This window comes from Triturus cristatus, chromosome 7 (genome assembly GCF_964204655.1).
Source record: "Triturus cristatus chromosome 7, aTriCri1.1, whole genome shotgun sequence".
In the NCBI taxonomy this organism is placed as follows: Eukaryota; Metazoa; Chordata; class Amphibia; order Caudata; family Salamandridae; genus Triturus; species Triturus cristatus.
In genome coordinates, this window is record NC_140590.1 from 1,147,493,150 (window position 1) to 1,147,515,596 (window position 22,447).

At 46.3% G+C, this 22,447-nt stretch overlaps 1 protein-coding gene across 9 annotated transcripts in view; it reads right to left on the reverse strand.

Moving 5' to 3' along the window:
- The window catches only part of RGS14 (regulator of G protein signaling 14), a 334,003-nt gene that overhangs the window by 13,702 nt on the left and 297,854 nt on the right, over nucleotides 1-22,447 (reverse strand). For 7 of the 9 annotated variants that reach the window (XM_085618347.1, XM_085618353.1, XM_085618345.1 and 4 more), the window contains 4 exons: nucleotides 15,572-15,648; nucleotides 15,050-15,176; nucleotides 14,168-14,249; nucleotides 6,074-6,126 (listed from right to left, as the gene is read on the reverse strand). In XM_085618347.1, coding sequence (XP_085474473.1) covers nucleotides 6,074-6,126; nucleotides 14,168-14,249; nucleotides 15,050-15,176; nucleotides 15,572-15,648 — 339 coding nt within the window. The remainder of the gene's footprint in view (nucleotides 1-6,073; nucleotides 6,127-14,167; nucleotides 14,250-15,049; nucleotides 15,177-15,571; nucleotides 15,649-22,447) is intronic. The other 2 variants (XM_085618346.1, XM_085618352.1) reach the window with 1 other exon arrangement.

The following is a 22,447-nucleotide window of genomic DNA, read 5'->3' on the forward strand; positions in this document are numbered from 1 at the left end:
CATTACTCCAATCCACGCTAATCCATGCCAATCCACCTCACCACACACAAATCCACCCCACTTAATCCAATCCACCCCAGACCAATCCATACACATCGACTCCACCACATTCCAATCCTCCCACTCTAGTCCAAAACAATCTTCCCCACTCCAATCCAAAACAACATGCGCCACTCTAATCTGCCCCACTCCATCCCCAAAAATCTGCTCCGCTCCATTCAGCTCCGCTCCATTCAGCCCCACTCCAATCTGCCTTACCCCAGTCCCCTCACTCCACCCCAATTCACACCCTCCATTCAACCACAATCCACCTGACTCCAATATAACCCACCCCAATCCAATCCACCTCACCTCAACCCAATCCACCCCTCCCAATCCGTTCAATTGCAATCCAATCCACCCCACTCCAATCACAAAAAATCTGCCCCAAAACAATTTGCCCCACTTCAATCCAAAACTTTGCCCCACTTCAATCCAAAACAATTTGCCCCACTTCAATCCAAACCAATCTGCCCCATCCAATCCAAACCAATCTGACTCATCCAATCCAAAACAATCCGCCACACTCCCATCCGCCATCTGCCCCATCCAATCCAAACCAATCTGCCCCATCCAATCCAAAACAATCCGCCACACTGCCATCCGCCACACTGCCATCTGCCACACTCCCATCCTCCACACTCCCATCCTCCACACTCCCATCCTCCACACTCCCATCCTCCACACTCCCATCCTCCACACTCCCATGCTCCACACTCCCATGCTCCACACTCCCATGCTCCACACTCCCATGCTCCACACTCCCATGCTCCACACTCCCATGCTCCACCCATTCCATCCTAAGTCACTTCACTCCAATGTACTACAATGCACCCCATTTAAATCCAATCCACCCCACAGCAATCCAACCCACCTTAATCCAATCTACCCCACTCCAATCAAATCCACCTCACCTCACCCCAATCCAATCCACCCCCTCCCCAATCCATCCCACTGCAATCCAATCCACCTCACTCCAATCCCCAAAAATCTTCCCCACAACAATTTGCCCCACTCCAGTCCAACACAATGTGCCCCACTCCAGTCTGCACCACTCCAGTATGCCCCATCCAATCCAAAACAATCTGCACAACTCTAGCCTGCCCCATCCAATCCAAAACAATCTGCACAACTCTAGTTTGCCCCATCCAATCCAAAACAATCTGCACAACTCTAGTCTGCGCCACTCCATCCAAAACAATCTGCGCCACTCCATCCAAAACAATCTGCACCACTCCATCCAAATCAATCTGCGCCACTCCATCCAAATCAATCTGCGCCACTCCATCCAAAACAATCCGCCCCACTCCAATCCGCCCCGCGCCAATCCGCCCCGCTCCAATCCGCCCCGCTCCAATCCGCCCCGCTCCAATCTGCCCCGCTCCAATCCACCTTACCCCAGTCCACCCATTCAATCCTAATTCACTTCACTCCAATGAACCACAATCCACCCTACTCCAATCCAATCCAACCCACACCAATCCAACCCACCCCAATCCAATCTATCCCACTCCTATCCAATCCACCTCACCTCAACCCAATCCAATCCACCTCTTCCCCAATCCATCCCACTGCAATCCAATCCACCCCCCTCCAATCCTAAAAAATCTTCCCCACAACAATCTGCCTCACTCAATCCAAAACAATTTGTCTCACTCCAACCCAAAACAATCTGCCCCACTTCAACTCGAAGCTATCTGCCACACTCCAGTCGAAAACAATGTGCCCCACTCCAATCAGCTCCACTCCAATCTGCCCCACTCCAATCAGCTCCAATTCAAAACAATATGCCCCACTCCAATCTGCACCAATCTAGTCTGCCCCACTCCAATCCCAAACAATTCGCCCCACACCAAAACTGCCCAATCCATTCCACCACAATCCAATCTACCCAAACTAATCTAATACACCCTTCTTTAATTCACCCTACTCCAATCCGCCACACTCCAATCCGTACCGTATGTACCCACCTGCCAGTCACGCTCGGCTGAGCAATATTTGGCTACGGTTCCTCGAGTGAAGTGCCTCCGAGCTGGGGGACGGTCCTTTCGGTGTCTAGCAGCTTAACTGTGGAATTCTCTTCCTACCCAGATCCATCGCCTGGACTGCCTGTCGTCCGTCTGCAAGGCCACCAAAACCTATCTGTTTGCCTCGGTTTAGTCCCTTGCCTTTCTATTGACACTGCTACCAGCGCCGGGACGCCTGTTCGCTGAGGCAGCTGCAGGCTTTACAAAAATATATAACATAACTTCAATCTGCCACACTCCAATCCGCCACACCCCAGTCCACCCATTCCATCCTAATTCACTTCACTCCAATGTATCACATTTCACCCCACTCCAATCCAACCCACAGCAATCCAACCCACCCTAATCCAATCTACCCCACTCCAATCAAATCCACCTCACATCAACCCCATTCAATCGAATCCACCCCCTCCCCAATCCATCCCACTGCAATCCAATCCACCCCACTCCAATCCCAAAAAATCTTCCCCACAACAATCTGCCCCACTCAATCCAAAACAATTTGCCCCACTCCAATCCAAAACAATCTGCCCCACTCCAATCCAAAACAATATGCCCCACTCCAATCCAAAACAATATGCCCTACTCCAGTTCAAAACAATCTGCCCCACTCCTATCTGCCCCACTCCAATCTGCCCCATCCAATCCAAAACAATCTGCGCAACTCTAGTCTGCCACATCCATCCAAAACAATCTGCGCAACTCTAGTCTGCCCCATCCAATCCAAAACAATCTGCGCAACTCTAGTCTGCCCCATCCAATCCAAAACAATCTGCCCCACTCCAATCCGCCCCACTCCAATCCGCCCCACTCCAATCCGCCCCACTCCAATCCGCCCCACTCCAATCCGCCCCACTCCAATCCGCCCCACCCCAGTCCATCCGTTCAATCCTAATTCACTTCACTCCAATGCACCACAATCCACCCTACTCCAATCCAATCCACCTCACACCAATCTAACCCACCCCACCCCAATCCAATCTACCCCACTCCAATCCAACTCACCTCAACCCAATCCATCCCACTGAAATCCAATCCACCCCACTCCAATCCAATCCCAAAAAATCTTCCCCACAACAATCTGCCTCACTCAATCCAAAACAATTTGCTCCACTCCAACCCAAAACAATCTGCCCTACTTCAACTCAAGGCTATCTGCCACACTCCAGTCCACTCCAATCAGCTCCACTCCAATCAGCTCCACTCCAATCAGCTCCACTCCAATCAGCTCCACTCCAATCAGCTCCACTCCAATCAGCTCCACTCCAATCAGCTCCACTCCAATCAGCTCCACTCCAATCAGCTCCACTCCAATCTGCCCCACTCCAATCTGCCCCACTCCAATCTGCCCCACTCCAATCTGCCCCACTCCAATCTGCCCCACTCCAATCTGCCCCACTCCAATCAGCTCCAATTCAAAACAATCTGCCCTACTCCAATCTGCACCAATCTAGTCTGCCCCACTTCAATCCAAAACAATTCGCCCCACACCAAAACACCCCAATCCAATCCAATCCAATCCACCCAAACTAATCTAATACACACTTCTTTAATTCACCCTACTCCAATCCACCTCAATCCAATCCACCTCACCCCATTTCAATCCACCCACTCCAAACAAATTAATCCACCTCACTCCACCCCAATCTACTTCAATCCAGTTCACTCACTATCTCAATCCACTCCAACCCACTCCACCCGATTCCACCCCATTCCATTCTACAGCACTCCGTTCTACGACTCTGCACTCTACAACACTCGCTACCACTGAACTCTACTCCCCTCTACTCAACTGTATGACACTCTACTCCACCTACTCAACTCAACAACACTCTACTCCAACAAATCCAGTCTATGACACTCTACTCCTACCACTCCCCTCAAAGCTACTCCGTGCCACTAACTTTTAACCATGCTGAAGACCAGCCACACCGGTGTACAACACGGCACATACACATTGCCAAAGCCAATAGCTCTTATAGGCGAGACCTATTGACTTTGCCAATGCTTGGTAACAGTGATGTTATTCTGATCCTTTGCCTAGAATATTTAGCATGTTAAGATGCACACAACTCATTGGTTATTAACGCAGTGGTGAAACGCACAATACCTATGTGGTGGTGTGTCAAAGGAATTTTTAGCTGTAATTTGAATTATCACTTACATATAATAGTGTTTCATTCCACTCTTTCTAAGAAGTTACTATTATACTATTTAATGACTCTCATATAATGGGCCCAGGAAGGACGATTGTGCCTTGCATAGGTTCAAACTCCTGATCTGCAGTTATACAGCCAGGGTGCAACTCACAAAACTATTCTGCTATCGATCGCTTGCCTCCCCCCCAGGCTTTGTTTATTTAAAGGTTTGCTATCCAATCCTATTCCCCTTGTGAAGCACACATAAAAACAGCAAATTGCCTATGATAGTTTATGTGCAGTAAGGTCCCACTTCCTGCACATAAATAATCATTTTAGAAAAATGCTGTTTTGTAACTTTAATGTGTGCTGCATTAAGCAACACACATAGAAGTTACAAAACAGCATTTCAAGATTCGCTTCAACACAGGCACCCTTGCATTATGGTGCAAGGGTGCCTGCGTTTGCGTTAGGCAGCTTAATTTAGCGCCAGCGCAGGGGAAACGCAGGGCTGCATCATATTCTTGAAAATATGGTGCAGCCCTGCGTTTTCAGATTGCAGAAGCGTGGTGTTAACAATGTTTGCTTGACGCTCTACTTCTCCATTCGGTTGTACATATGTCCATAAGTCTCTTCAGCAATGACAAAGATGATCAATAGTCCTGTGATGTTGGTTTTCTATGATGTAAATTCTTGTGGTGTGACATTCAAATTAGAGGGGCCTCACATCTTCCCTTTCGCCTAGGGCCCCACAAGTCCTAGGACCGGCCCTGGCGGGCAGGCTAGTCGACGAGGGGGCTAAACAGTTCTTGTACCTGGTTATAAATGGGCAATTGAAATAACAATTCTAAGGCATTAATACCGCAGCCTGTAGGACTGCTATTCTGTCCTTTTGCTGTGGGCAGGCACAGCTCGACATATTCTTGGCTTTATGTATGAGTGTCTATTTAGTATTAGTTGGGTGACTTTCTGCGCGATACCCCTAACTGTCCCAAAATGAAAATCTCATTAGGAAGCAACATTTTGGGCTATAACAGTTTGAAAGGTGGGAGTAGGGACCTCTAAAGAACAAATTACCTAATCAGAGTTATGCTGAACACTCACAGACGTGTTATGATAAGAAGACAAAATATGAAGTTTGCATTGTAAGTAGTGAACCTAAAAGCTTACACAGAAAACACTGTATAGTAGATACTGTTGAAAAAGGGACAGTATTTTTAACACATCTTTAAGAAAGTACATTATGAATCAAAGAGCTGTCCAAAATCCGGAAACATGCTATTATGATATGAAAGTCAAACAAATGTACATGCAAGAGGAAATAGTGAGCAGCACTGTGTCTTTATGTAATGCTAAAGCATCCAAATAGAATGTACTTCCTAAAACAAAAAAACAAAAACAAAAAGCATAAAACACAAATGAAAAAGGCATAAGTTACACATTATGTCGCCTCTGCAGTCTAACAAAAGGCCCACTGGATCACCCAAACCTAATGGGTACCACACATGGCACAATAAAACCATCAAGGGAATACCATTGCCTTGATGGACAGGCCATCCAAGCAATAGCAAACCATCATTCCGTGCATAAACACAGGCTAAGGGAGCTTCTTATCCACAGCATCTACACAGACTGGTAAAGCTTTTACTAGGCACATCAGGAGAGACCAGGGGAGAATTTATGTAGAACTTAAGCACAGGATGAGAGTGATTCTATCATGAATTCAGCACAGACAAGAGGAGCATCTATACTGTTCACAAGCATAGACTAGGGAGACTATCGAAAACATCAGGATCACCTGAGCAAGCTTCTATCCAGCACATCAGAATGATGAACCACGCAAAGAAGTATTTTTTTTCTTTAGCTCACCTGCGATTTTGTTTGGGCATCAACTGCCTCCCCGAGCGCCCTTGCCTCCACTTCTGTAAGAAACAAAGAGAAAAATAAAAAGAAAGAAAATGAATGAGGGAGCACCACCATGGACCTGGGCACAAGCACGTTTTGGTTTCCACTTGTCCCAAAGTGGGTGTGCACCTCTAAAGGGCAGGCGTCCCAACCTGGTGACAATGGGCTCAAGTTGCTTGTATTGCTTGGGGCTCTTGTGCTCTTGCAAAGGTTGGTCTCGTTCTACTGTGCATCTTGAATGTTTCAGACCGACAGATGATGGATATGTAGATGTGGGAGTGGGCTCACCGTGCACTTGCAGGTGATTCGATTTTTGTGCCCATAGTTTTTTTGTTTACTTTGCTGTGCTATGGTTTGGCTTCTCTAAAGACATTTTTTTTTCTTTTTTTGTGGTTTCCACCCTGTCACTCAATGCCAAAATGCTAGAGAGAAATGTGGTAGATTGCTACTCCTCTGAAGGCATCCAAGATAAGGGGGGTGGTGTTCGCTGTTGTATGGGCAGGGTAGAGAGTGAGCTTAGCAGGCGGGGGCTAAGATACCTGGTTAAGCGGTAAACTGACTGCATGCGGCAGCACCTGAACAGCCTGTCGTTTGATCATCAGCATAATTTCCTAACATAATAAGTGCTCTGTGGGCAAAGAGGAAGCTCAAATGTGCTCTAAGGCTCTGATTGTATTCCTCTTCATGCAAAGCTGGGCCCTCAGTAGTACAGTATTGCCTGGAGTCTGACATTTTATGACTTGCCATGCCTAGCTCATCTCTTCTTGGTGCCCTTGGAAAATCTGGAGAGAACGCCCGAGGCAACTCAGGTGAGAGGGAAGCAATCGCTTTATGACATTATTCCCATTATTTCCTTCGTGTCCCTGGAGAAGATGGACAGAGAACGCTTACCAGGTGCTGTTCCCACCCCACTCAAACATGCCATCTTCATATCCTTTTTGAAGAAACACATTACAGACACTCAAATCTTGGTGAAATACCAGCTGATCTCAGAAAGAAGCATCACGGAAACATTGAAACACTTGAAACAAAACCTCAGTCTTCATTTTTAAATGCCACAATTGACTCAGAAGTGGAACTGAAACCATGTTATCAGATATTAGTGAGGAACTCCTACCCACCTGTCATGAAGGCAAGCAGGTCACTGTTATACATGTGGATCTCGCAGGGGCCTACAACACACCTTAGATCCCACCATTCACCTCGAAATGGTGAAAAATCGGGCGCGGGGTGAGAAGATACTTTTAAAATGTTCCATTCTTGCCTTACTGACTTTAGCCAACAGATGCATATTAGATCTCCGTTTTCATCCTCATGCACTACAACTTTTAAAGTACTACAGTGCATCCTTCTGTTCCCATCAGTGTCCATCGTCTATGTGAGTCCGCTGGCTCAGGTGCGAGGGGCACGAGATGCATTTTAAAATGCATGTAAATGATACCTAGATTCACATACACCTGGAGAAGCGCCCTGGTAGTCAGACGAACATAACCAAATGCCTTAACCATCTCTATCAAAGGATAAACGAGTTATGAAGGTGGCACAGCAACCAATAGCCGAGAACGGTGATTATTGGCACTACACCTGAATATCATCTGATCAAATGGCCTTCACAGCCGGGATTGCCACAAACAAGATCTCAGCGAGTAAAGGACCTCGGTGCAGATCTCCGCTCTGCTCCTCATATCAGTGAGGTGGTGAAAGGAACGGAAAGACATCCCACTCCTTCAAGCCCTAAATACAGAGCCCTGTGTTGGCAACCTAGACTAATTGAAAGTTTCCTGCTCTGGGAGGCTTGAACTTTCTACCAGTTTTTCGTCTCTCAGCAACTCATGGTCACCAACCTTTATGTCTCTGTTCTTGGACTTTCTTCAACGGCTAATCCAATGATTTATTTGTTTCTTTCTCTCCTTTTCACAGGGTGCATCTAGGGTTCTGAGGTCCATGCTGGGTGGCATGAAATTCCATTGGTTAGAGCCTGGCTGGCATAAGCTACCATGCCCCCGGCTCACTGTATCAAGAGAACACCAAGCATAGCAGGACTGGCATCAACAAGAAGCTCAGTGGAGATGTTTGGGTTCATTGTACCTCATTGTGGTACTCGCAGATAAAGCTTCCTTCATGTTATGGAAGGCCTCTTGTTATTCAGGTGTCCAGGCCCAAGGTGTTTCTGTATTCCACGGTCTTGTAGAGGCATGGTGAGGATGGTAAGGTTTGGGAATTAACTGTCCACAGTACTTCACCATGGCTAGGAAGCTCAGTATCTCCGAGATGTTTTTGAGGGGCAGTTGCTGCTTTGAAATCATGCACTTTCTTCGGGTCATAGACTATTCCCTCAGCAGCCAAGCAGTAGCCAAAGAAGTCAATGCTCTGTTTCAGGAACTCACATTTGCCTCAGTGCAAGGTCAACCCACTGTCTTCAATACTGGTCAAAAGGGCCCTCAGGCGACGGTTGTGTTCTTCTATGTGTTTGGCGTGCAGGAGAATGTCATCACTCATGATGAGCACCACCGGTAGTCCAGCTAAAACCTCTCAAATGCACTGCTGGAAGACTTCAGCTGCACTGAAGATCCCAAAGTTGAGGCATCAGTAATGTACAAGTCCCACATGCATGGAGAAGGTTGTGATATAGTGTGATACTCTGTGGATATTAAGCTGGTGGTAGCAGCACCTAAGATCAATCTTGGAGAACTACTTGGATCCATTGGCTTTGGCCACAATGTCATCCACTGTCAGTGTTAAATGGCATTCTCTTTTGATGGCTTCATTAGGCAGCCTCATGTCTATGCATATTTCTTACTTCTCCTAGCTGTTTTGGTTTTCAGGCAATGTCAACAGGGGAGACCCATAGAGTCGGAGCTTCTACTTTCTCAATCATCTCTGCTGCCTTCAGGGCATTGAGCTCTCTTTCCACTTATACTCTGACATTGAATGGTAGGAGTGGGTGGCAGAGTGGCCCCACCCTGCCTGTCACAAAGAACTGTGCAGTGATAGAGAGTCATGTGATACTTTGGTGCGGAAGATGTCAGCTATGTCTAATGGCTACTGTATGGATTAACCTTGGTATTCGTGCCAATGAGAGGGGGTAGAGGTTGTAGTCCTTTATGGCCTCACTTGGCTGTGATACACTGTGGCACTGGTATCAATGAGGCAGTTGAATTGACACCCCTGAATGTTCAGGTATCATCCAGGTTGTGATCGATGCTTGGACCTCCCTCCGTTACGGATTGTGGAGATGTGGTGGACATGCTCCTCTTCATATTTTCACTCACTATTGTTGTCTTTGGGATGATGGTGATCAGGTTTAAACTCAATCTGTTTTACCGTTTTCATTTGCAGTTCATTTAGCTGGTGCTTGGGGTTTTTCCGGGTGTGGCAGACCTTGCCAAAATAGTTTGCTTTGCCACAGGTTGCATCGGAATTTCCTTTGACACTGTAAGGACTGCCTTAGTGGTAGGCTTGCCACAGTCACGTGAGGTTTTACAGACTTTTCTTGCCTAGATCTTTCTCATTGCCCCACTAGGTTTGGTAGTTGTGTTAGGGGGCTCAACTTTGATGGTTTGGTGGGCAGCAATGCTTTGATGTGGATTGCTCGCACTTCAGATAGTTCCTACGATCTAGCAAGGGCTAACACTATTTCAATAGCATTTTGTTTTGCCTTAAGATGTTTCTTCAGAATTGATCTGAGTAGCACCTCTGAATGAGTTTTACCCTGATCTCCTCTTCCGTGTCCTTCAACCCACACATGCTGGCAATCACACGGAGGTGGGTGTAGAAAATGTCATTAGCTTCTTTTGGCCCTTGTTTGGTTTGGCACAATATGAGGCATTCATAATTTGTATTCCCTTGGGAACTGAACTGACCGTTAATTGCTTAAAGTTTTGCATCATAGTCATTATCTCTGCCTGTGTCAGGCAGGCTGAGAAACATCTTGTAGACTTCATCTCCTGCGAAGTAGAGAATGGTGCGTTTCATTGTGTCATCAGTTTCGTTCATCGAAGCGAGGTAAATTTCAAATCTTGCGACCCAAGACTGCCAACGAGCAGCAGTGAGGGAGAGAGCAGAGAGCATGTCAAAAGGCGGAATTGCTGCTGCAGCAATGGACAGCATGATGATGGGCTGTTGGAGTCGTGAGGTGATTTGTTGGAGTCTGGGATCTCAATCAAGTAGTGACATTTCTGTGGTCACTTGTGGGAAATGAACAGCTTCTTGGTTGCCCTGAGAATAGGTTGTGGGTCATATGTTGTGTTTTCTGCAGGGTCATCATGGCTGTTTAACTGAAAGAAAACGTGCCAGGCTGTAACAATGTCTCCAAACAATCTTTATTGCACTTTATGATATTTTGCACATTGTATAAACCTTTTGGGATACGTTATCTATAATCTCTTTTTAAATGGTACAATTTTAAACAATGCAGAGTCCTCCTTATGTTTCTACAATCATTGACAAGTAGTGACGTCTGTTTTACAGTGAGCAGTTTTCTTAAGGCAGCTGTGTTTTACCGGAAGAGTCTTGATCTCAAGTTAATGTATTTTCCTATCGCTGCTATTGATTGTTATATATATATGTTTTTATGAATTCTTTTATGTTTATCTTTTATGATTGTCTTTGACATGTGCATAAAGAGAGTTTGGACTCTGAGGTTGTGGGGTCTTGCATAGCCACTAGTGGGTGAGAGTTGGAGGCTCCAGTTTGTTGTCTGCAAACGTCCTTCTAGGCATTTGGTTCACAACACTGTAGCCCCCGGCAGACTCCCTGTTATCCACGCCAGCACTACTGATGAGAGGCCCATGATACTGCTGGAGCACACCATGCTGGGTCAACTGCATATGCTGCTGCATAGGCGGAGTCAGCTTTGGAAAAATCAGGTGGCATGAGGGGGGGGGTGTGACGTGGGGGCGGGTATGGGGCCCACCTCATGGATGAATGAATGAGAAATTTATCAAACGCAAACTCCTGCCCGCGGGCGTCTTGATGTTAAAGATACAGATACCGCTCCAACTTCAGTTACTCTTGTGAAGACTCTTGATACATCACTGCCAGATTGTTGTGTATGCCCCAGTGCATGGCAGCATGCAAGCAGGGAAGCACACACAGATATGTTGGCGTGTTGTGTCCAGTGCCCGACTGAAGCATTCATTGCCACAGCTATAATGTAACAGTTCCAAGTTTAGTAAGAAAGCTTCCACTGTATGTGTTGAGCACCGCATTGGGTATAAAAAATGCTAGCACTACTGCAGAGATTGCTGTGCCTCTTCGTGTGTAGGTAAACGTGCTCTCCTGGTGCCTGTTTTCTGTTGTACCAGATTCATGTGCAGAGTTTATTGGGTGTATTGTACTGCCGGATTTACATAGCGATTCATAACCACTGTGTGGGGCGCTAATGCACAGTTTTGGATGGGTAGCATGCGACACCATAGGAGAGGGAGTACTGTGTTATATTAATTATGATCCTTAGTGGGAGCATGTTCTTATGTGTGAGTTATCAAAGAGATGCTCTTATGTGAGAGACAGGCACACAGATTATAAGTATCCTTCAGACTAAAACAAATAGGCAGCTTAACAGCACTAACCTAGCAAGCAGGACAGTAGGGGTCTCTGCGTCTGTACATGGGGGATCAATCAGAGAAGACCCAGTAATCCATAAGCAAAATGCGCAAGACAGAAATGCTGTCAAATCAGTAAAATTATGCCAAATGGAAAATGATGGGGGTTGATGACATGAGCAGGAGCCATGCATCTTTCCTAAAAGCAGGAATACTGCCTACTTCTGTACAAATACACCTCATGAACAAGGAAAGAAGTGGAAGAGAAATCAAGCTTGGCAACCTGAGATGGAATAACACAATCTTTAAAGGTCCACATTTCAGCCCCAAGGAGCCCCAAGCTCCTTCCAAGTGCCCGAAGGCTCCCAAAGGTGGGTCACTCCCAGTCAGTTCAAGGTTTAGACCCTAGTCGGACTGAGCCCTGACATGGACGAAGAGCTTGGTCAGTTTCTGACCCTACCGCATAAGAACAAATCACCCATTCAGGAGTTCCCCTTCTGTCTTTATCCCTCCATGCAAGACAAACTTTGTATTAATCCCAGCGATCATATCTCTTTTTGGTGTTACCAGAGGAGAATTAGTCCTCCTCTTCTAGAATATTCTCCACACAACTTTCACTTTCATTATTAGTAAGGAATCACATCAGTGTAAAGAAGAGACACTGTGATGATATGAGGCTTAGCCCTTCGTCCATAATTTCAACTAGGATAGAAGCATGAAATGGACAACATAAAGTTAATACAGATGGGCAATCAGTAAAGACCGCAGGCCGTTTTATTCAGTGCAGACTACCTTCATTTTCTTCAGATTGTTGGACGTTGTGTTTGTAGCAGAGGGTGTTGCTCTCTGTTATAAGGTGGAAGATGAGCTCGAAAGCGGAAGCCAACTATCCTCTGGAGGAGTGCCAGGGTAGCAGGGGCAGGAGGGCTGCTGCGATTATGTTTTCATCCACTTCAGTTGTGACCAATGTTGCTGCCCAATGTTCTTCAAAATTACAATTTGCCCAGGAAATCTCCCAAAAGTTGGTGGGAGAAACCCCCAAATGCTCTTCTAAAGTCATCTTTGAGTCATATCATCTCTGACTAATGCGCTGGCACATTATGCTATAGATCGCACAAGTTTTCAGTAGTTAACAGAAAAGTTGTTGGGAAAGACTACCCCCAACTGTCTTGTAAAGTAGTCGTACCTATCTTGTGTTCTGACCAAAGTTTTTAGTGTATTGTGCCGTAAAATTTACCAGTGTTCCTTTACTTCCGTCACAGGAACAACCTCCAGTATGTTGACGACCAGCCAAGGGTTTTGCCAATACCAAACAGACATCACCTTTGTTTTTGTCTTGATAAGTTGACAGGTATGGTATATGTACTAGGATAGCCAACAAAAAATGCAGAACGGAACAAATTATACCCAGAAGTGGGTGACTTGGAATCTCTGTCAGTGTTCCATTCAAGACAACCAGGCAGAGGGGAGGCAGCCATCTTGTTGTAAATGATGGAGCAATGAAGACCAGTGTAAGAAACATTGCAATTGATTCTCAAACCTGCCTGAATTATCTTGGGCGAGGACAAATCCAAGGTAGTCCGCAACATCTAGTAGTGTTTCGATTTTATGATGCAAGTGTTTCAATCCTTTAACTGCACTTTCTATTTTCACTTTAAGAGCTTTGTGTGGGTTCATAAAAATAGTTTTAGTGGCATTAAAGCTTGTGGTGTACAGTTGATCAAGGTTAGTAAGGGGTTTGTTGATAGACGCATGTATCTGGGTTCCACAAGACTGTCATCCGCTCTGGAATATTATGAGGGAGCACAGGACTTGAATCTGTTTAAGAGCGAATCACAGGGTAGCTCTGTCACCCTCCAAGACTCTTGGGAGGCCACAGTCCTTCTTTGAGTAGACTTGTCAAATAACTTCATGTTAGCAGAATATCTTTTTCCATGTTTTGGTCTTTGCACCATTAATCAGGCTTTGAGGTGTTATAGAGCACTTGGTGTACCTGAAGTGAAAGCAAGGCTCAGAAAGCATTAGGTCACCAATTGAAGGCTGAAGTGCTAACATTGCTTCCTGGTGACATGCAGCAGATCTAGCAACATCCGCTACAAGTGTCAGAAGGAGTTTCATGGAGCGGGGTAGAGCTCACGGTGCTGCTGTGGGATTCAGGTAGTGATCACTGGGCCCTTATAGGAAAAGGGCAGCGGGGCTCTTGGTGCACTCACAGTAGAAGCGGACTGATACGGACAGACAATAAACGATATAGCATTTATTGGGAGAGGAGATGGCCTAACGGTTAGGGCGCTCGACCTCGGACCTGGGGGAACTGGGTTCGAGTCTCGGTAACGACGCTAAACCTCCTGTGATTCTGGGCAAATCACTTAATCTCCCCGTGCCTAACAAAGAATGAATGTGTCCTCATGTAACGTAACTTGTGCTATGTAAAGCGCTCTGATACCGGATTGGATTCGGGTCAAGTTCGCGCTATATAAAGCTCTGCTAAAAAAAAGAAAATTGGACTCACCTGAGACCATTGCTAACACCAGCCTTTGTCCAGCTACAGCGGTCACTGGCCTGTCCAGATCAAGCACATCTGATTCCCCGCTCTAGGAAAAAACAAAAGCATCAATGGCTGACCTCGGAGAGAAGCTAGCGCAGGAGATGGGAGTGCAAAGAGAACAATGGGACGTAGCAGTTATTATTGTTAAACAATGCATTGGACAAACCAATCTACGCTAACTAAACACAACAAGCCATAGCAATACCAGGACCATATGAAAAGGGTGCCCAGACCCTGAAAGTGCTATGGGGCCAGAAATATGGCATAAGAGCACCAACACAAATACTAATATCAAAACATGGCCTGACGGAAAAGCAAGAGAGGGGAGAAGGTGCTGTAGGGATAAAACACAGCCTGACACCCACCAGATACTCCTAGGCCTGTAGGTTTGACAGAGGAACCACAGGATGTAAGGAATTAAGAGCAGAGGATACAGGCCGAAGGGACTGTGTATGGAGAAAGAAGGCAGACACCGGAAGGCAACAGTTGGAGAAAAGGGGAGAAAGGTTTGAGTTTATGGTGATGTGAATACTGTCCAGGGAAGGTCACTACAGCCAGTACCTTCTGGTGGTGTGAGAAGTGTCTCGAACCAATCACAGCAACAACTGCTGGAGTCGCCTGGACTGGGTTGTAGGAGGTGCAGAGCGATATGCTGGAGGCACATGGGGTGGCTTTACTAGGCCTGAGGGGCACCTACTAGAGACGCGATCTAGTCAATCGCAGTTCTACCTTACCACAGGCACATGAAAAGCATTGTACGGGGTGCAGCAGCACCTGCTGGTGGGGGCAGGGAAGGGTCTTACTATGCATGCTCCCGCCTGCTGGGTGCCCCAGAGCGGATCTTACCAGGCGCAGCACCACCCGCTGAAGGCTCACTCCGTACTTCTCGGCTATTGGCTGCAGGGCTTCACGAACCGTCTTGGCAGACTTAGCAGAGATTCGAACAGTTTTCTTGATGACGGGAATTTCAAGCCTAATGAAAAATCCAGAAAGACAAATTCATAACCAGCATTGCTCTGTGCCGTAGATCCTGTGTGAGCATCCCTCAAATTAGAGAAGCGCCGAGAGGTTTAGGCCTAACCTAGCCCTTCAGAACAACCTGGAAGAGAGCCCGCTGGTTTAGGTCTCATTAGTGCAGACCAAACCATTGCAGGTACCACCCTGAAGGCAGACTTTCAAACCCAGAGCAGGCCCAACCTTGCGCGGGCCCAACCCATCACTGAACCAACGCGGTGCAACCCTACCACTGTAGCCGAAACACAACTAGGTGCATGGCTCACTGCACGACCAGTCTTAAGCTTTTCCACCCTTCTCCTCAGCGCAGCCCCTCTCATCCGTCTCTGTGTTGGAGGAAGAACAAAGACTCACTCAAAGCTGATCCTGTTCTCCAGCATCACTTCCTGGTCACTGAGAACTGTGCTGTCCTGGTCCAAAACCAGAGTCTTCTAGAAGAAAAGAAAAAAACTTCTGAGACGAGGAGATGAAATGTAGGATTCAGGGTCTACAGGCAACACTGACTTGTAGTGGACTAAGTGAGGGTAAGGGAAGGAAATTCGAGAGAAAGGGAAAGGGTGTGAGATCAAGAGGGTGCAATGGCGAGAGGTGGAGTTTGAGAGACAGAGAGGTGGGCGGGGACAACTATGTCAAAACAGATCTAGAAGGCAAGGGCGCCGCAAGAGCCAGGAGGAGGAGCGACAGAAGTTGAGATGGGTAGAGAGGATGGGCACATACGGAAGATAGGGAGGGAAATAGCTGGTGATGGAGAGATGGGGTGAAGGCACGGGGGAATGGAGTGAGAAGAGACAGAAAGAAAAGAGAGAAGGAGAGGGCAGTGACAGATGGGGTACGACTCCGTGAGAGATGTGCTACAGGGAGTAAAAGGTAGCAGGAGAGATACGAAAGGTGAGCAGCGAGCATGATTGAGAAGGGGTTGAGAAAGAAGGCAGAGTAAGTGAACCTCATCTCCCTCTGAGCTGCCAATATTATTATTTTAATATCAATTTTTTTAGATTTGTTTTGACTATTGGTGAGAGCAGCGTCCTTGTTAAAGGTAGAGAAGTACACAATTAAAATGTTTTGAAGATGTGTGTTTATACAGGTAGGTTCCAGTCGATAAAACTGGCCGGCAGCCGGTGGCAGCATGAGTGCATGTTATGGTGATGGTGGAGTCCAGGGCAGTTCCAGTGCTGTTACAAATGCTTTCCTGTCCTACTCTGGCCAGGGAACTATTTGTGTCTGTGCATGGGTTGACTAGCTGTGGCTCTGCTCTTCGTTATCTGTGCTGAGAGCAGTGCTTAATTTGAACAGGTGGGTTCGCCAGCTCTGTTTCTGCAAGTGCGGGGGGTCTCAGCCAGGGTGAGTTCGGCGGAGGGGAGGTTCCTTTTGGGTACGTAGATGGGGACTCTCGTTGAGGTATTTGGGTCCGATGTTGTGGAGGGCTTTGTAGGCATGGGTGAGAAGTTTAAATGTCACTCTCTTCTTGACGGGGAGCCAGTGGAGGTCTCGTAGGTGTTGGGTCATGTATTCGAGTCGTGGTGTCCCTAGGACGAGTCTTGCTGCGGCATTCTGGATGGTTTGGAGCTTGTGCAGCAGGGTTCTGTTGATTCCGGCGTAGAGGGTGTTGCCGTAGTCCAGTCTGCTGGTTATGAGTGCGTGGGTGCCGGTCTTTCTGCATTCAGGGGGTATCCACTTGAAGATATTTCGGAGGATGCAAAGGCAGTTGAAGCTGATGGAGGCGACAAAGTTGATCTGGCAGGTCATGGTGAGGGAGGAGTCCAGGATGATGCCGAGGTTCTTTGTGTGGTCCGTAGGGGTGGGTGAACTCCAGAGGGTTGGGGGCCACCAGGTGTTGTCCCAGGCTGAGCGGGAGGGTCCTAGGATGAGGACTTCGGTCTTCAAGTTGAGCTTCAAGCAGCTGTCCTTCATCCAGCGTGCGATGTCCTTCATTCCTTACTGGAAGCAGAGTCTGGTGTTTTCCGGGTTCTTTGTGAGGGAGAGGATGAGTTGGGTGTCGTCAGCGTATGATACTATGCTGAGCCTGTGCTGTCTGACAATGGGGGCGGGGGGGCCATGTAGATGTTGAAGAGCATGGGGCTGAGCGACGAACCTAGGGGTACTCCGCGGTTGATCTCTGTTGGCTCGGAGAGGAAGGGAGGGAGTCTGAACCTCTGGGTTCTGCCGTAGAGGAAGGAACGGATTCAGTTGAGGGCGGTTCATCGTATTCCTGCGTCGTGAAGTCTGGCTGTGAGCATGTGGTGTGAGACGGTTGTGAAGGCTGCAGAGAGGTCTAGTAGGATGAGGGCTGTGGTGTGTCCCTGCTCGAGAAGCATGCGGATGCCATCCGTGGCGGCGAGGAGGGCAGTCTCGGTGCTGTGGTTGCTGCGGAATCTGGACTGTGAGGGGTCTAGGATGGAGTTCTCTTCAATGAAGGTGGTCAGCTGGGCATTTACGAGTCTCTCGGTGACTTTGGCAGCGAAGGAGAGCAGGGAGATGGGTCTGTCGTTTTTCACGTCCGTCGGGTCGGCTGGGGGCTTTTTGAGGAGGGGCTTGACCTCCGCCAGTTTCCAGTCGTCCAGGAAGATGCCGGACTTGAAAGAGGCGTTGATGGTCCATCCTAGTTCGGGTGCGATAGCGGTGGCGGCCCTGTGGTAGATATGAGGAGGGCAGGGGTCCGTGGGGGCTCCAGAGTGGGTGTTGTTTATGGTCGCGGTGACATGTTCCACTGTGGCGGGATTCCAGGTCAATATGGTCGGCCGGTTGTCGATGGTGTGGAGGCGGGTTGTGGTGGAAGCTGTGGTGACCTCCTGACGAGGGCCCTGGCACTTTTGTTTCTTGTTTTACAAAATAGGCACAGGTTGAGAGATTACGTTCGACATGTTGGAGCGATGTATGGCTCACTCTGAATGCGTGCGTGCACGGCACCAGTTTTCATTTAGGGGACATCACTTTCCCAGGGACGCCACCCTGCCCCAGTACTGCTTCTGAGTTACTAAACTGTATAACTTCCCAGCAGTTGAGGAGAAGGCCTTGATATGGTGGGTGTTTTTTTTTCTCACAAAAAATGCCAACATTAGAAATGCAAAATTATGAACATATAAATTTCCTCGTATAATTCAAGTCAGTTGATTTAATATTCGACGTAATTATAATTAGGTACAATGTTACAGTTTCCAAAAACAATAACATTATAAATCCCATCAAAACTAGGACGTTAAAATGAGTGCGTGCGAATCAAACGGTAATATAATTTCATAAGATGGCTGCGCGTAAAAAGAAAACAAAGAACTCTTTTGTACTAAGCAACTGTACGGGTGCCGAAGAGCTATGTTCGTCGCCCAGGGCGTTGGAAAGCACTCGCTGTCCCAGCTGGAACAGGGGTGTCAGTGGAGAGATGACATTTGTTTTTATGACTACTATTAATTGTGAACTGTTACTCCTCTGTCACAAAACAGAAGCAGAAACTAATAAATAACAGGAAGACGTAAATCAAGGGTTGAGGCCAAGGAGCGGGATAAGAACCAAACAAGGTTACAGGGAGAAAGCGGAATAAAAATCACAACAAAAATGTGAGAGGCAAAACAAGTGAGAGAGCGAAAGAAGAAAGCAAAGAAAGAAAGATAGGTCGGGCAAGCGAAGGGAAAGAATGTTGCAAGGATTGAAACAAAACTGGAATGAGGGAAAGTAAAGTGAAAAGAAGGAAATTAAATGGAAAGAAGGAAAGAGAAATTGTAAGAAGGAAAGAGAGATTGTAAGAAGGAAACTTTCTTGGGGAAACAATCCATAGGGACCTTTTTAAAAACAGGCAGGATCACACGCTTTGATCACCACTCAGTTGGAGCCATATAGTTCAAAATGGGAGGTATTGTATTCCTCTGCCTACTCCATTGTTCATCACAGAGTAATACCTCATTTTCCCTATGCATACAAATCGATTTCTTTATTTTAATACACAGTCATCAATCAATACACTTGACTGACCATTAACAAGCCCTAGAGCCACTACCCAGTGTGGCAGAAGTGCAACAGGACACAATCTGCGAGGGAAGAGTGCCATCTACTGGATAATAGGATGTACTCCGGGCAGGAAAACCCTATCCTCTTCACTCACCCTGGATAGGGAGGGAGAAGATGAGCTTAGAAAGGCTCACGTTGTGTTAAAATGAATTGTGTTGTATTAATATTTTTATCGCGTTCAACCCCTGACGAGGAGTTCACTTACCATGATTGCAAGGTTGCTGAAGGCCCCAGTGCTAGCAAGTAAAATATGGCCACCCTCTACTCTTTGGTAGTTCATGCTTTGTAAATATGTAATATAAATTGCCCAACCCTAATCGCTTCTTAAAATGGAATCTTGAGTGATTTTGTATCTTGTATATATGTAACTCTAACCACTAGTATCTGTAGTAGACTTCTGTATTTACTACCATTCTTATGTGAATTTAGAGTTTATCTGTTTGTATCTTTTCCTTGAGTGAATCTGCAACTTGTATATATGCAACTCTAACCACTAATATCTGTAGTAGACTTTTGTACTTACTACCATTCTTATGTGAATTTAGAGTTTTTCGGTTTGTATCTTTTATGTAACTCATGTACTCCGAAGTCCTTATGTAATGTAACTTGTCCTTTTGTAAAGAGCTCTGACACCTTCGGGTAAAGTTTGCGCTATATAAAATCGCAATAAATAAAATAATAAGAAATAGTTATAAGCATTGACAAAGTCAATGGGTCTCGTCATTGAGACCTGACCAACTGCCTTTGCCAAGGCTTCTTTGGCAATGCTGAACAACATCAGTAAAAAAACAATGCTTTTTGCCAGTGTTGTTTAGTATTTACAAAAAACGATGTGCCTATAGAATGAAACAGATGTCATTTACTTTACTTTTTTAACAATGCAAGACAGCAGGCGTCACTTAGATCAGTCAATAAAAAAAAATTGCAAGTATGTGAAAGCAGTTATGTAGAGGGATGAAAGCAATTACTGCCTAGCCCTCCAAATAATAATTTTAGATAATATATTTGGGGGCAGTGGGTGGTATGAAGAAGAAACATGGAGTGGATGAGGAGGGAAGCTCTCAAGGCAAACAGCAATATGGGGTAGCGGGGGAGGACCACATGAGAGAGACAGTAAAACAAACCATGTGGTAGCAGCTGGGGATGGAAATACGAGAGAGAGCAAAAGAGAGCAAAAACATAGCATGGGGGAGGGTATTTTGGGGAAAGGAAAGAAATATGAGGGGGTGATGGAAAACACATGCACTCTGATAAAGTGCTTAACCAAAAAGGAAAAAAGTAGTTCCCTAAAAGTGAGTAGTGGAAGGACACAAGTCAGTTCAGGCTAGACTGTTCCTACTGGAGCTGGGTCAAGACTGATTTGTGGAGGCATTACCGGATTCACTAACTAGTCGTCTGATAGCGAAAACTCACATGACAATATTAGGGGATTTCAATCTTCATTGTGATGCCCAAGACACGCCCACTATTAGAAAGGCTGCAAAGCGACCTTGAAGCTCTACAACTAACCCAACATGTGCTAGCACCTATACATGAGAAAGGGAACATACTGGATCTCATCTTCTCCAACAACCCCCAGATCACAACGCCTAAAGTAATCCCAGCTCCCTGGTCAGACCATTTTCTTCTTTCTTCAGCCTATCTAAACCGGCACAGCAGACCAAGGCTAGAGCTCATACCATTGTGACTAGAAGTTGGTCCACGCTGGTCCCTGAAACATGGCAAACTGTCCTGAGAGACATTTTCTCCAATTCCACCGGCACACTAGAACAGGACCATCAGCAATGGGAGAACTGGATTATCCAGTCATTAGATGTGTGCATCCCTAAGAAAACTATCAACAGTAAAATTCATCCTAAAAATGCTCCATGGTACAAGCACCAATTTATATCACAGGAAAAACAATGCCAAAAATGTGAAAAATTATGGAGAAAAGAATATGACCCTGCCCTTAAAATTCAGAATAAATCCACAATCAGGTCATAGAACGAGAAGAAGAGTGCCCAAGGTAAAAACTATGAGGATAAAATCTCCCAGGCGGCAAACAGCCCAAAGGAATTTTTCAGAGTGGTCAAAACTCTGATTAGCCCCCACAAAAGTGATACCCCCTTTCCCACTACTAAAGAAAGATGCAATGACATAGCATCCTTCTTTCATAAAAATGTGGCAGACATATATGATCAATTACCGAGAAGGGGAATCAGGTCATGATAAAGGAACTAAGGCTAGAGAACCATCCTCATCTCCTAAACTAGCTCAATTACCGAGGCTGGAGGAAGAGAATGTTCTCAACCTAATCAAAACGATTAAATCTGGTTCTCCTCTTGACCCAGTTCCCCCACATATTCTAGCTAAAGAATTGGATTTCATTTTGCCATCTCTCATGAAATTGCTTAATCTGTCACTAGAGACAGCGGTGGTTCCTAAACCGTGGAAGTACACGGTCATCAGAACCTTACAAAAAAAGGCTAATCTCGACCCAACAATATTTAATCATCTGCATTTTATCCCCTTTCTCCTGTTCCTTGGCAAACTCCTGGAGAAACATGTAAATCACACACTAGCCAGCTTTCTGGAGACTAATGACATCCTTCACCCCACTCAGATGGGCTTTCGTAAGTCCCATAGCACAGAGGTAGCATTACTGCTGGTTACAGAGGAGCTGAAGGTGCAATTAGATGAGGGCGGGTCAGACGCTATTCTCCATGCTAGATCTTAGCGCAGCCCTTGACACTGTGGATCACGCCATCTTAAAAGACAACTAAGGGAATCCAGGGCAAAGCTATGGACTGGCTCACCTCTTTCCTAGAGAACAGATTTTATCAAGTGATGGAGAAAGACCATTTCTCAGACCATCTACCACTCACATGTGGTGTCCCACAGGGTTCGTCTCTTAGCCCCACACTATTTAACATTTACTTGCGACAGCTCACCAATATAGTGTAGGAGTTTGACATATCAACGGTGTCCTATGCAGACGACACCCAGTTGGTTGTGTCTCTGACAAATGGCCCTAATTCAGAAATCCACCAGCTCACTCACTGTCTCGAGAAGGTGGCAAACTGGACGTCAAACAGTTGCTTGAAGCTAAACGGAGAAAAAATGGAGCTTATGTTACTGGGAAATCCGGCCATACACAAACCCCTGATTCAATGGCCCAGTGACATGGGCAATCCTCCTGCCCCCAAACCAGTCGTAAAAAATCTGGGAATTTGCCAGGAAGATACGCTC